Genomic DNA, 14,890 nt, shown 5'->3' with positions numbered 1-14,890 from the left:
AAATCCAACCATGAAAAGCACTGGTATTGTTATTAAAAAAAAAAAAAAAGTCACTCTGTTTATTAAGTAGGCGGTCCATTGTGTTTCTCCTAGCTTTGTGCCACTCATTTCATTAGAAATAAGTCTCAGTAGCACTTCTCATTTTTCTTACATATCGTTTCTTGACAACTCCTTGTCTAAGGTTTGTACCGCAGGCCAGAAACTGCTCAATAAGTGTACGGATTCAGAAATCAGCTTGAATAATTGAGACCCACGAGTATGCTTTTGTAGTGTACGAGTCTGTGGTTAAGCAGCAGGAAGTGCTGTCCGAGTATCAGAATGCCAAGTATGAACCTCGCACCTAAGGGCCACCAGTGTCTGAGGAAACAGCCAGACTTTTCCAGCACAAAAACTGCTGCAGGACGCGTGTTTGTGTGTTCGCTGTTTCCTCAGACTCCCTGAAAGACTCCAAGGGCGCGCGGGAGAGTGACCCAGCACATCCTATGGGGTGCGAGCAAGATCAAGCCGAAGGTAAAGTTCTCTCTCAAAATTCTTTAAGACGCAGATAATGAACCAGTTGGGAGCCTTAGTTCCTCCAGTTACAGCATCCAGTGGGTTTCAGCCTGACCTCTGCTGCCTCAGGAAAATGCTGTCAGCAAGCAGAGGTCCCGTGCCAGACAGGCCTGGTGCAGTAATTGTTGGTGTTGCTGGCAAAGACACATCTCCAAGCGTGTGGGCTTCTAACCATATAGATCCAGAGGACATAGCACTGTTGTTCTTGTTGTTCTCCCCCTCCCCCCCCCCTTTTTTTTCCTCCCCTCCCATCATTATTCTAAAAGCCTGTGGGGTGATTCTATTCCTTCTGATAAGCTGACCAGCAAGCGGGGGTGCTTTGCAACAGCTCCTGTGAGAACCAGTGTGTCGAGGCTGAGCTACAAACGAAGGAAAAAATAGCTGTTCCAGGTCAGTTGTGACCAGACATTGAACATCCTTAATGCTTAGAGCTTAGTAGGTGGTATTTTCATATATGAAATAGTTCTAACATTGTTCATTTAATAGCAAAAAGCATTTCATGGCTGAAGAGTTCGATGCGGCGTGTTAGGTTCGTGCCGTGCCTGTCGAACCTGCCGCTGCGTGCATGCAGCCCTCGCACTGATGTCATTTTCAATCTGTCGTGCTAACAGGACAGCAGGATGGTGCTGCAGAGGAGGAGATGAAAGCTGGGGCAGATTCCCAAAGCTCCTGCATGGAGATAGAAGGTACTGCATATTCATCACACTGTTATTGCTCAGATCTGAGCAGTAGTGTTGAAATTCCCTTTTGTTTTCCATGCTTCCAAGACCAAAACTGTGGAGCTGAATCATCTTCTGGTAACCCTGACTTCAGTCCAGAGCAGGGGAGTAGCTATGGGTTCTCAGTGATATCAGATGGCGTTTTAATGACTGCCTCCATTAGAGAAAGAAGTGAACACTGTGTGTCTTGTTCCCTTGTTCCTCTCGCCAAGCACTGGAGCCCTGTATGTTCAGAGCACAGAATGCTCTGTCCTCCATCCAGCAAAACATTAGAGTGTGTGTGCCCCTGGGCTTGTGAGGAGTCCTGGTGAGGGACGATGCTTGGAGCTAGGCATGGGGGGCTTTTTGTGCCCAATCCCAGAAAGCTCAGCATGCTGGAGGAGCGAGGCCTTGCTCTCAACGACTGCCCGTTGCATTTCCCCGAGATAGATACTGTATCTGTGCTGTTGAGGGGAAGGATCCTTTTCCAGTGTTTTTAATGGTAATCTGTCTAGTGTATGTTAATCCTTTTATACAATGTACATTCTGAAAAGCCTTACTGTTCATCTTTTTATCAAATTTATTCAGAGCCATTGTTGAACCAAGAAGGCACAACAGAAGAGGAGAAACCTTTGATTCCCAGTGCAGAGGAAAAAGAAAAAGAAGGAGGAGGAGGAGCACAAGTAGAAGAAGAGGAAGGTAAGGCTACTTAAAAAAATAGAATGAGAAAGAGAATTCCGCTGGGCTCACGTTCTGTTTTTCTTCTGCTTGTCAGGAAACATGGAAATAGCACGTATAAAGGGATTTACTAAAAAAAAAAAAAAAACAAAAACACACACTAACTTCCGTATCTTTGTGTTGCTTTGATATACTGGACATGCAGTCACATAGGAATATAAGTGCAAGAAAGTGCACAATCAGATTCTAAAGTTATTTAAAATAAGCACACTTTTCATTGTTTTTCCGTATTAATGTGCAGATTAAACAACCAATTTCTGTCCATTTAAGTATCCTCTTGATCATGTTCACTAGAAGCATCAAGAATATTTACAGTAAGTAGGCATGCAAATGAGCAGTGAGGCCATTAATAGAGATTTAGCTAGTAATTAACTAAAACTAGTAATTCTAATAAAGAAACCAATATTTGGAGCGGGAGCACAGGGTCTTGCTGAAGCAGTATTTTTTTTCCGAGAGTAAAGTATTTAAATCCTTAGTAATGCTTTTGTAAAGAAACTTAGAAGTTCAATTTTCTGTCTTGGATACTCTTCTGGGAGCATTACATTCAGTGCACCATTTGTAACAGCCACGTGGTTATGTAAAAAGAACATGTTATGTAAATAATTCTCTAATTGTAAAGTCGCTGTAAGTTAATAATTATATGGTTGTCTTCTGTAGAGCACAGAGATGAATTTTATAGTTCCAAATTAAAACCGAGACATGATTTTTACTGAAAATTCAGGTCAATACTAACTGTTGTCCTAATTATGAACTCCTTTTCCTAGCCACATTGACAGCAACTTAATTGCAAACGTGTATTAGTAATATTGACACTTTTCTCCACAGCAAACCCCGGTTAACAGAACCTCTGTTCACATACAGCTAACCAGCATTTCTGCTCCTTTTTTTTTTTTAATTGCCTATCCAAGTTGAGACTAATCACATCTCTTTATTATCAGTCATGTTAATAGTATCGGGTTTGTGCCGTATTACTGACAGTGAAAACAGAATTCATATAATCCTTACTTCAAATCCAGGTAAATGGTATTGCTCTACTTCAATTGCAAATCCAGGTTATGTAATACGAGCTTGCTCTGATTGCAAATACCAAAGTCGTTATGTTAATTTCCTCCTAATAGAAATTATTTACATTTTATTTTATGCCTCATCAAAAGCAAGTTGGACAAAATGTACTTTCATTATTTGTGCATTTCCTTCCCTTTAATACTTGAGTGTCCCCTACAGCTAGTGGCTGTCATTTAGTTCTCAGTGGAGAGATTGTATTTCACCATCTGTTCTACCTACTATTAAAATATGCAACGTTAAAGAAAAGAAGGTAATGTCAGAAAAAGGTTGTTCTTGGCACTTTTCCTTTTCCTGCCCCTGATTTAAAAGGCTCAAGTACTAAGTAAGTAAAAGGTTCTTTCCAAACATTGTGGAACGTGTTCCTACAAGGGGGCTCAGATATTGCTCTTGAACAAGATCGGTCTGATCCAAAGCTTACCGAAGTTCATAGAAAGACTCTCATTGATTTAAGTGAGCTTTCGATCAGCTCCTTAATAGGAGGAGATGCTGTGCTGAGTCTATGTGTGGGATAATGGCACTTAGGTAACTCCACGGATACTCTGTTTAGCTTTTTCTGAACTTTGGCTTTGCATCAGGGAAAATAAATTGGTGTGAGTGTTGTTGTTGTTGTGTTGTGGTGGGTTTGTTGTTGTTGTTTGGCTTGGTTTTGAGAACAAAATGAAGTTAAGTCTTTCCCTTGCATTGTTTCATTCTTGTGGGTGTAAGAACATATAGGGGAACCTTCAGAGCTATTCTTGTTAGATGCTCCCCATTCGGTGGGCACATTGTCAGCCATGCGAGATTTAAAAGTCTGCCACAATGCAAGGTGAATCTGGACAAGGAGTTGAAGAAACAGAAAATCAGCTGAAGTTCAAGCTGATAAAATAATACATACTTCCCAAAGAGAGTCTCTTTTTAATGGGAAGAGATTACAGGGCATAAAACGGGTTACCTGAAATGTTGTTATATCTCTAAGTGCTGTCGCATAACCTAATTCTTTGAAATTGTTTTCCAGCAGCACCCACAGTACATTTGGTGTACAATAAACCAGCATATTTTTGCCTAAGAACACTTGGAAAAAAGCTGATACGGGGCTGCAGTTCCCATTAAATAGAAATCTGGTCATAAAACTGAATCCTAAGTGTCACAATGGTGGTTTTGACCTGTATTAGCCCTACATGCGCAGCCCCGCGTAGCAACTACTGATCTCTAAGCTATCTGCTCTCTCTGTTCTACATCTGATTTTTTCCTGTCGTGTTACCATGCTCATCCTGGAGCGAGGGGTAGCACATAACTGCCTCTCTGCTTTCTCTGTCTCACTGGGAGCCATTAGATGAACGGGAGTCCTCTGTGACCTGTGCTGTCCCCAGCGCTGGAGCTGTGGAATCCACTAAATTGCCAACGAAGATCAAAGTCCCTTTCCCAACCTAAAGCTAGATTTCTGCCTAGTTACTGATGGTGGCTTTGAAGCCCGCTAGAAACTTTTTTCAGTGATCTGGTTTTCCTTGGAGAAAAAAAGTCTGTTTCTTTATGGTTTCGAGGCGTGTCTCAGTTTTCACAAACTTCTGACAAAGTGTAGGTGTGCTGCCGATCTAGTTTTCCTGTCAGCTCATCTGTGTGGTGTTGGGGATTTTAGGGCTTGCAGGGTCCTTATATAGCCCACGTGGCTTCACAGCTCCAGGGTGACTCCACAGCCTGTAGTTTTACCAAGGAGTCGTGGATCCTGGTGCTCCCGAAGTTCTGGGGCACCGTTCTGGGACTTGAAGGATCCAAGTCGTAGCAATTTCACTGCTCCATTGCCAGCGGAATGAAGTAAGCCAGATTACCCTGAAGAATGTAACATTGTAAAGCACTGTGTGTGTTTCATAAAAACCTGGTGCGGCTTTTTCCAAAATCAGTAATAAAATACAGCGTGTGCCAATTATTCCCTATTTTCCTACTGTAACCTGAAGTTATATGTTATTAGGGAGCACCTGAAGAAAAAAGACCAGCTAAGATGCCTTTTCTGTTATTTTCCAACTACTATAACGCACCCATTCTAATTCACAAAAGAATAATGAAAATATGTGTTTCTTATAAGGTTAGGGAATATTCTCAAATCCCTTTATTAAAAAGCAAAGTCAGTGGTGATCACTGACCTGGTTGCTGACTAGGGAAGTGTAGGTGTTGTTAATACACCGCTTGGCAGCCCCTTTATACGTCCACCTAGAAGTAGCCCTGTCATGTTGTAACAATCACGTGTTCAACATTTAGCTGCAGTTTTAAGCAGCTCAGTTTTTCTAGGAGACAATTTCTAGCATGTCTGAATATGTAGCCGTTTGCTACTCGAAGCCTGCTCTCCCCCCTATTACGTTTTTTCATTTCTGAACTCTTTCTGTCTCCCTGCAAAAGGCCTTAGATATGATGATTTCTCTCTCTGGTCATCTCTAGAAGTTGCCCAACTCTTTGGAGGAGAGGTTTTCCACCAAGCTACTGACATATGAGCAGAGTTAACCATTGTTTCTCTGTTTGATCATCTTCTGTATTTAGGCTACAATATTTTGTCCTATTGTGCTGTTTGTAGGATTACTTGAGCTTGGCTTGGGATTCTTTTCCACCTAAGAAGCAATTTTCACGTCAACTCATGTCACCTGTCGCCGTGTTGTGAGCACAAAGCACAACTCCTGGTTTCAGGAGTAGTCTTCACAGCTTTGTTCTGACTACCAGAGCTGTGGAAAAGACCCTGACCTAGTGGCAGTGGGCAAGAGGAAAGGGGTGAAGCTATTCTGCCACTTCTGCATGGTTTTGGTGACATGCTGGTTCATGTCCCAGACGTGTGGCTGGGCAGCATCCTCCCTGGGAAAAGAATATGTTTATTTTCCTCTGGACAAGTCCCGAAACACAGAAGTAGGTTATTGCTGAAGCACAATAAAGCATCAAAGTGCTGTAATTAATGCCTATGAAAAATATATTAGTGTCCAGGGAATTAGCTTAAGAGCAGGACACAGCCCATGCAATTAGTATTTCTGTGTGTAGCTGCTCCCCAGCCTTTTTGAGTGCTGTGTGTAGGGGACTGCAATAACCATCTTGGTTGTGTATGAACCATGTGATCCTAAGGCAGACTTGGGAAGGGACCGGAGGGAGGTTAACTGGTTTAGATCACGTGCAATGTACACGATTTCCTGAGGTGCCAGGCCTCTGGTCACTGCCCTTTAAGGTAAATTTGAATTCTGTCTCATTTTCTTAGCTAAGCCCAGTTTTGTTCAACGATCTTTGTTAACTGAGTAGATAGGTACCTTTGTAGCTACCACGTCATTCTTCACTTAACTGGATTTCTAAGGTAGTTATCCATCTGTACTTTAGCAAAAGAGATCATTTGACAGCATGATCTTGGAGAGAATTAAATATTCAGAAACTTCAGGGAGAAGAGCTCTCCATGTTTTACAGTTTCATTTTCATGCATTTATATGATTTTTACATGCATTAGTACAGTTGCAAACATTGTCAAAAGAAATTACTTTCTCTGATATGACATCGTTGTTATAGAGAAACAAGGTACTTTTTGAGAAAGATCTTTTGAGATGAACCTGACATCTTTATTCTTGAGTCATGGCAAGTGTAACTACCTTTTATTTCTTAACCAAACTTCTCAGCTTCAAGTGAAGGTGGATGGGACGTCTTAGGAAAAAAAAAAAAAAAAAAGAGAGAGATTTTAATAATCTTCTCTATGCATCCTTAAAAAGGCATACTTTGTTTTGCCTGGGGAGACAAGAATACAGAGATATTTGGAGTGTTGTGGCTGCTGAAGACATAGTTTAGAGGCTCCAAGTCCTTTTATTCAGGTTCCCTGAAAAAGAAAGGAATAAGTATTCTGATTCAAATACACAGTGCACAGCTCTTTGATAACAACCCACACTGAATGTATCAGATGACGTTTTATGTGCTGCTGCAGAGTAAGTCTGACCATAAATTTGGAATATATCTTAAAAATCTGCTTCTAACATGCATTGGTAGATGGCAATGAAAAAAAGTACACCTTTGGACCTTTTGCAGAAACGCTGGTTGTTCTGTGGAAGAAGAAAATTGTAAACTGGTATTTAAACTCACGTGTCTAAAGCTGAGCTAGAGATAGCAGATTGTTGCAAAGAATGTCACTGGAATTAGTCGGAGGTGTGTGGTAACCAGATTGTCACTGGAAAGCCAAAAAAGTGCCTTCATCTGGGGGGATATCTTTGGGGTTTAAGAAGTCTCCCTTCACATGTTTTCGTTTTCTGGGGAACTTTGCAAAACTCAAGTGTAAAATCTTGAGCAAGGGCCATAACTGTAGGCAGGGAAAAGAAACCTTTCAGCCTAGCCCGAGGTTCCTTTTGGAAGGGGTCACAGGTTTTTCTAAGTTGGCAAACAGTATGTCGATTTTGGTGAATGCACCTAAAATGTTCTGCGTGGTTCTGGGATTGGGGTGGCTTTGTTTAAATGCCTCTGAATGCAGGTGAGCCTGGCGTGCCTGCGAATGGCTCTGCGTGGGCATCTTCTGTGCTCCTCTTGCATGTTGCAGCTTGTGGGAAAGGAGTGCTTTTTCTGGTCCCAGTGCCTGTGGTTATATTTGAGGTGGCTTTGTCAGTGCTGAACTGGGAGGTCTCCAGGCTCCGATGTCAGCAAAGATTGGGTGCTAGGAACAGTCGCTTCCGTGATGATGAAGGATCAGCAAGATCAGTAGGAGGAAGTGTCACTCGCAGGCTGTTGTGACCAGCAGTGTGCACCAACAGCAACGTGGAGGTGATGGCTTTTTTTTTTCTTTTTTTTTTTTTTTTTTCATTTTCTAAGGACCATCTGGTGCAGCAGAAGAGCTGCACCACATCAGGCAGCACACAGTGCCCCAATGTTCCTTCCCTCCTCTGAGAGGCTGCAAGTGGGAAGCAGACCCCTGTGAGCCTTCCCAAAGGGTACTGCTTGGGCCATGCTGAGCAGCACTGCGTACTTGCAGGATTGGGTGGTTATTATACAGTCAGTAGTCTGCTCCAGATATTGATTTCAATCTCCTGGGGGTAAAGAAGTCATTTTTTTTTTTCCTGCCACAGAAGGAATCTGTTTCTTTTCATTGCTCTCCATATATCAGGTACTAGCCTGAACGTATGTAAAGAACAGGTGGTGCAAGATCAGTTTTAAGTTTTAATTATTTTTCATCTCTTTCTGTTACAAATGATAATTTTTTTCTGTGTGCTTTTCTAAGAAAAAGTGGAAAATGTAAGGAATTTTTCAGCTTAAACATTTTGCCTGCTGTCACAGTCGCTTTATGTTATCAGGCTTGATGGTAGGGTACAAGACAAAAAGGCAACAGGAAAGAAAAAAAGAAACAAGAAAATGGACTGCTTTAACAATGATAGTGTTTAAGGTTTATTGTGTGTATTTGATTGCTTTCTTCATGTCATTTTCAGTAATCAGAATAGAAATATTATTATGAATTGGCAATTTTTCTTTCATTTAAAAATATCTCTTTGTTCCTTCTGAAAGCGCTGGCAATGTGGCCTTTGTTTGGTTTAATTAACTCATGTTACAGTACTGAACTGAAACACATTCAGCATTAAATCTAATAAAATAATTTTTAGAACTCTTCTGTATACAGAAAATAAGAGAAAAGATTAAATCCTCTGAGAAGCTGGAGGAGAAACTGGATATTTTTAATGGCATATTTTTGAAGTGCCATTTACATTTTATTTTCATGGTAAGAAGGCCAAATTAATATAAAGTCATAAAATCCCACTGAAAAGCAGGTGCTGTGAAGTCATTCTAAGTCCTCATATGTTTGTAATATTATTACATGATGTTGCATGTTTTGTACTTTTGAGATACAAGGCTTAAAGGGCTTTAAGAGGCTGATAATGCCATTGTAGTGTATGAAAAACGTAAAGATAATGCATATTTCACATGGTGTTCAAGTCTGCTAGTCTTTGGTTTTAGCTCAAATCTCCAGAGTAGCGGGGCTACCTTATGCAAATGAAGCACGTATCTCTTTCAAATCATATCAAATGGCATCCGAGTGACAAGTGAAAGGAATACAGGAGAGATTTCGACATCCTGTAACATAAGTGAAAAAGGAGAGCTCGCTGACCAAGGCCTGTGGTTTTACAGATGGCATCATAGTTAATGATGCATCTGGAAATTAGGTGTAGCGCCTTCAGAGAAATGGCACCATTGTTTTAAGTATAATACACAGCTCCAGAGGGCTCTGTCTGAGCAGTTGGTTTCATTCCCATTTGCAGCAATAGGAATTTCAGTCTTAGAGTAGAACAGATCCACCAGGCTATTTCAGCGCAGTGGAGGTATGCGAGTAAGAATTTGATCTCTTGTGGACAAATGTTATGTTCCTGTGCCCTGCGTGCTACAACAGAAGGCTTAATTTTGTTATGCGACGATTCATTTTGGACTCTGACCTCCTTTAATAAAGTTTGTCTGTGATAGGATATGCACAAGATCCAACTGAGATGGCTTTTGGAAATTCTGTGCTTCCCCATGCTTTACGTTGTATATAATGTACAGCAAGCAGAACATGCCATGCTGCTCGGGTTGTTGTGCTGGTTTATGGCAAAAAAAAATAAAATAAAAACTAGCAATGAGGGTAGGAGGAGATGATCTAGGAGGACTTTTTTTTTTTTTTTCTTAAATTTTGAGTACAGAATGAGAATTAAATCAAAGAAAGCATCGTATCTCCTGAGATGAAAAGGTTCCCTTGGACATTCTTACTTGTTTTAGGGGGGTGGATGTATGGTCCCTTCTCTGTCAGTAGCTTTATCACTGTAGTTGTGCCCAGCGGTGTGGGTGAGTAGTTTACCGTATTCTCCTATCAGAAAGGAGGCATTTAACCATTTTTCACACTATTGGCCGGGTCAGGAGGCCTTCTTTTTGATTCAGCTCTGATCTGTGTTTTTCCTCTGTGCAGCCCCCATGGCACTGGCTCTGCCAGGGAGGTACGCTGTGGCTTTGTACGTGCCCTGGTGCCCTTGCTCCTGGTGCTTGGGGAGGAAGGCCGGTGCTGTACAAGGAGGGACTATTACGCCAGCAGGGGGAAGATATGCCTACAATTTGTCCAGTGGAGACTGCAGTGATAGGGCCTGACCCCAACTGAGAGTAAATCTGCCTCTCGCTACTGCTGACCCAGAGCAGGAAAAATCCCACCTGACCTCATTCAGATCTCGAAGCGTTATCCTTTCCTCCTACCCCTATGTATCCTCTTCCTTTTGTCTGCTTGTTACCCATAATTTTTTGGCAGCAGGTTTTCTCTGCCCTCACGTTTTTCTAATGCAGTCAGCAGGTGAGCATTCTCTCAAGCGGATCTTGCCATCTGGAAGAGTTGCCCTGCACTTTGTTGGCTTTCATCAAACATCGCCTCCAGACGAGTGTGAGGTCACCACTGGTATACCTGGACCTCTGGTGTTAGCCCAGCAGCCCGAGCTGACCCAGAGTCTCATCACTGTGAATTATCTGCCAGGGAGGAAGCTAGCTTTTGATCTCCCCTCATACATCTCTGTGGCTGCACCCATACCTTAATCATGAGATAGTGGTGCCTCAACCTATTGGTGCGGGATTGCAGCTGTTTGGGACTTCCCTTTACTTTATGGGAAGTTCAGTTTGTCCTTTTTGGAGTCTTCCACGAGCTCCAAAGGCCCTTCCCTGGAGCACTCCTGTGTGCTGTGAATGCATATTAATCTGCAATTAAACCAGAGCAGCAAAAAAGGTGTTCTGGATGATGCGCTTCAGGTTGCAGCTGTAGACAGTCGGTAGGCAATGGCAAAGGCAATCTGTTTTCTGTTTGAGAGGTCCATGAAAAATACAAAGAATACGGAATGGCATTGTCTTTTACTTTCCCTTATATTTGCTGGGATGCTTAAATCAGTCCCTACCCGATTAACGCTGTTCTTTCCTCAAGTGTTTATTTTTCTTCCAGATTCAGAGTTTCCTTGTGCTTTCTATCCCGAGTTTGAAAATACATCGCTTTCCTCAGCTGGCAAATTTCAACTGCAAAAAGCCCTTCGTTATTGTTTCACTGGTGCAGGATCCTTAGCTTGAAACACTGGGACACGTAAGCCTTTTGTCTCATTATTCCATAGAGCGGATGTGCAGCCTGCTTTGTTTGTTTTTTTCCCTCAATCACGAGTGTGAAGGGCATAGCTCTGCCAGCAATCATAGCTACCACAGAGGCCAAAACCTGCTTTATTCCATTTACAGCATCCTGTCAAAAAACACTCGATACCTACATTACTTGACAGCCCTTGAAAGACGGCATGTTTACACGTTCAGCATTTTCTCTGCGGAGGAAATAAGCGGTTGCTTACAGGCTCTACCTTTCTTACCTGGATTGAAAATCAGTTAAACTGTGTTCTGGATTCTGAGAAGAAAAAGTCAATAATCTTTTCTCAGTGCCCCCTGGCTACAGCTAACAATGGTATATAGTTAGGGGGTCAGCACAGCAAAGTCACCGTCTCAGTGGCTGGAAAAAATTGAGAATCCTGATTTGTGGCCAAATCCTATCATGGTTACAAGGTATTTCATCAGTTAAAACACATTCTCTGGGTGTGTTTGTATAGTCTGTCAGCCTGAAACGTAGCACAAAAACATCAAATGGGCACAAATGGAGATACCTCAGGTGCTTCAAAATAAGATGTCACTGTGCTGAAAAATCGGTATCTAACTCCAGCAGCTCGATTCAAGGAAATTAAATTGGCTGGTTCTTCCAGCTATCCAGGCAACGAGGAAGATTAGCAGAGAAGCTCACAGACTAACTGGGGGGATAGTCAGCAAGGCATGTCTTAGCATCTCTCCCTCTCTGGGGTGCAGGTACCTGAGCGTGGCACCTCCGTCAGCCCAAGATCCATCCGCCAGTCCGGAGAGGACAGAAAACTGAGCAGAACTTGCTCTTTCAGTTGTAGAGCAGCTGTGCTGCCTGTTGTTTTGCTTCTCCCTGAGCGTCGAAAGGGCTCGAAGTCGCGTGCTTTCATTGACAGCAGCCCAACATGCAAGGCAAGGATGGAAGGGGCTTTCCCCCACAGCTGCCTTGCAGGGATCTCTAGGATGTGAGGGTCAGGGACTGAGTCCTTCCAGCATGGAGAGGGACTTGAAAGCGGGTTTGTTTCCAGCCTGCTCTGATCAGAAGCGTATGAAGCCAATGGTGAACGCTGTCACAGTCCCTCTCCCTCGCTTGGGATTTGATGCTCATGTCTGGGAGCTTTGAGTGGCTGCTGCGCTCTCATTGCAGTTCAGTCGCTGGCCCTGCCTCTTGGCTTCTCACTTCATGCATCCACAGCTTCTTGGCCTTGTCCCTGCCAGCACACCCAGTCCTTCCTGTGAATGTCTGGAGCTCATCTCTGATGGCTGCATTGGCCTACAAAGCCAGATCTCTGACAGAGGCTAGAGTTGTGCTCTCATTTTCTCTGGCCTCCTCCCACAGAGAGCAGATCTTTTGCAGTTCCTCTTATGTGAGTGTAGACAACAACTCCCCCTCTGGTCTTGGAGTGCCAAAACTGGCATCCTCTGTGGTTTTGTTTGTCTCATCTCTCCTTCTGCCAAAGCAATAACTACCCAGTGCACAGCAAGTACAACTATTGTGGTCACTTTATGCAATTGCTGTTTTTGTTGATGCTTGTCTCATCCCTGATCTGCTTGCACAAACTGGAGTCCACACCGGATGGATGGCTCAGTAACCCCACAGCACTCCACAGCATCAAGGGCCAGCTGGAACAGAGCTGCTTTTCAGGATGGTGTCCAAAAGTTTGGGTGCTCTTTTAGTTTGGTTTTGAATCTTTTGGTCCTGCAATGCTAGCAAGCTTGCTCAAAAATGAAAAGGAAGAAAAAGGAAAAAATCCTCAAAGAACATTTATAATCATGCCTGTTTCCAGCCTTACATAGGAGGTAGAGGGGAATAGATTTTCTGGATGTGTTTCTGCTTGCAGCTCCAGCTGGCTCTTGAAGTATGCGAGCATGAAAAGCAGATGATAAGTACGTATATATCCGGTACCTATCTAAAGGAACCGAAGTTATCTTAGAAACTGATATATACAGAGATTACAGTATCTGCTTGTGAAACTGTTCCCTCTGGCATTAAATGCAGCCAATGTTTAACAGTACTGAATAAAAATGTGACAGTTTAAGACACAGCAACTCTTTCCAAATGAACCTTCAAGGAGAACCTAGGGGAGAAAAATGCACGTTGAGATCTGGCCGAAGAGCAGGGCTAATGCCATTTGTTCTTATCGAAACTGCTGCAGCATATTTAATGGCCACAGGTAGTCAGGGCCTGGGTTTTGTATCTGATCTTGGAGACAGCAGTGTCGTGTGATGCGTTGGATTACCAGTACTGCTTTCTTGTGTTAATGAGGTCTCCCATCCAAGGATGCATATAGCTTGCTCTTGTGCAGCTCGTGAATCAGACTGGATCACAGCGTATGGCCGAAATAATTGGAGAAGAATGCGTGTGTGGGAGGGAAAGAAATCAGCTGCACGTCGTCGCATCCCAAGGCAAGAGTTAGCGAAGTGCTAACTCTTTTTTGGCACGGGTTTGGTCACAGCTTCTGGTGTCGAAAGCAGCTTGCTCTTTGCTAGCCTGCACCTGTAGTCAGCCATAGCCACATCCAGCTCATCTGAGAGGAGAAGGCAGGGGAGGGCTCCTCATTTGGAGCGCCCTGGCGCTTTCGCAGCTCACGGCTGACAAAGCCATTTAGTACAGAGATAGCTCAGATCGTGCTCCGGTGTGTGAAGTTTGCCCTCTGAATGCTGTGATTTTCTCTAGCCAGTCTTGGAGATGGGAAAACACAGATGAGTCGTAACCGGGCCTGAAGAGGCTGGAGCACATAAGCTGCTTGCCATATTGATGAAACACCTGGGGCATTCATTCTGAAACCTAAATGCAGGCTGTTCACCTGGATTGCCAAGTACAACAGAAGCTTCCTTCTGGCTGGCAGGGTGGTATTAATTTAAACAGAGCACCATCTGCAGGGCCTTGGAGAACAGCAAATCGGAGGGGAGAGGTAGGGAGGTTGCCAGGAAAAGTCTCTCTGCGATCCGGGGGCCTCGCTGCCCCCATCCATTACCTATCACTTCTAATTAGCAGACGTCTCTGGGGGAAAGCTGCTCCGATTCACTTTCTTACGGATGCTTTTCTTGCTAAGAGCTGTTGTTTTTGCTGAGCCTCCTAAGCTTGTTGTGCAGGCTTTCACCGGCATTCAGAGCAGTAATGGTCTCGGTGACCCAGTAATTAAAGGAGTCCTGTACCTCCTCGCCGCAGAGCTGCCCCTTTGTCCTTTCTCTTTCTTCTCCCTGCAATGCCACTACCAGATGGCCAGAGATTTTTCACCCTTTCAAAAGCCTCGTGTTTTTCCCATCTCATCAAGCATGTCTCAGCCTTGCTTAATTAGCTTAAGGCTTTTCAACCCCCCTGCCCGGCTCCTCCTGATTCACCCCCCAGGAGATCAGTTAAGGACCTGAACAATTTCAATAAAGAGCTTGGAAAGCAAATCCTCAGAGGCTCGGCATAGCTGCGGGCGGATGTAATATTAGCGTCGGGGATTGGTGGTTTGTTCTTTCTTCTCTCCCTTCCTTCCGTCTGTCCATCCTCCCTTCCATACTTCCACCCATCTTTCCTTTCCCACCCTTCTTTCTCAGCATATTCAGGGATGCCCCGTGGCTCTTGGCAGTGATCGGGAGCCTTTGGTGGCTAGTCACACTCACCCTTAAGGCTGGTGCCAGAGTGCTGTTGCTTTTCATCTGTTTCAATTAGAAAGTTCCGTTCAGGGCCCCCCGAATAAAGGCCAACATAATTAGCTAAGCAGTGTTAGGAGACTGGTGGGTTGGAGCGTTTCGGTTTAGTTTGTTTTGTTTCATCGCCTAAT

At 43.6% G+C, this 14,890-nt stretch overlaps 1 protein-coding gene across 8 annotated transcripts in view; it reads left to right on the top strand.

Moving 5' to 3' along the window:
* The window catches only part of MACROD2 (mono-ADP ribosylhydrolase 2), an 860,596-nt gene that overhangs the window by 822,484 nt on the left and 23,222 nt on the right, over nt 1–14,890 (top strand). For 5 of the 8 annotated variants that reach the window (XM_066995337.1, XM_048060981.2, XM_048060980.2 and 2 more), the window contains 4 exons: nt 433–510; nt 850–942; nt 1,164–1,238; nt 1,839–1,949. In XM_066995337.1, coding sequence (XP_066851438.1) covers nt 433–510; nt 850–942; nt 1,164–1,238; nt 1,839–1,949 — 357 coding nt within the window. The remainder of the gene's footprint in view (nt 1–432; nt 511–849; nt 943–1,163; nt 1,239–1,838; nt 1,950–14,890) is intronic. The other 3 variants (XM_048060983.2, XM_048060982.2, XM_048060984.2) reach the window with 2 other exon arrangements.

Source organism: Anser cygnoides, chromosome 3, assembly GCF_040182565.1.
Source record: "Anser cygnoides isolate HZ-2024a breed goose chromosome 3, Taihu_goose_T2T_genome, whole genome shotgun sequence".
Taxonomy (NCBI): domain Eukaryota; kingdom Metazoa; phylum Chordata; class Aves; order Anseriformes; family Anatidae; genus Anser; species Anser cygnoides.
Note: the sequence above shows the minus strand (reverse complement) of the source record. Positions and strands in the feature narration are given on the sequence as shown.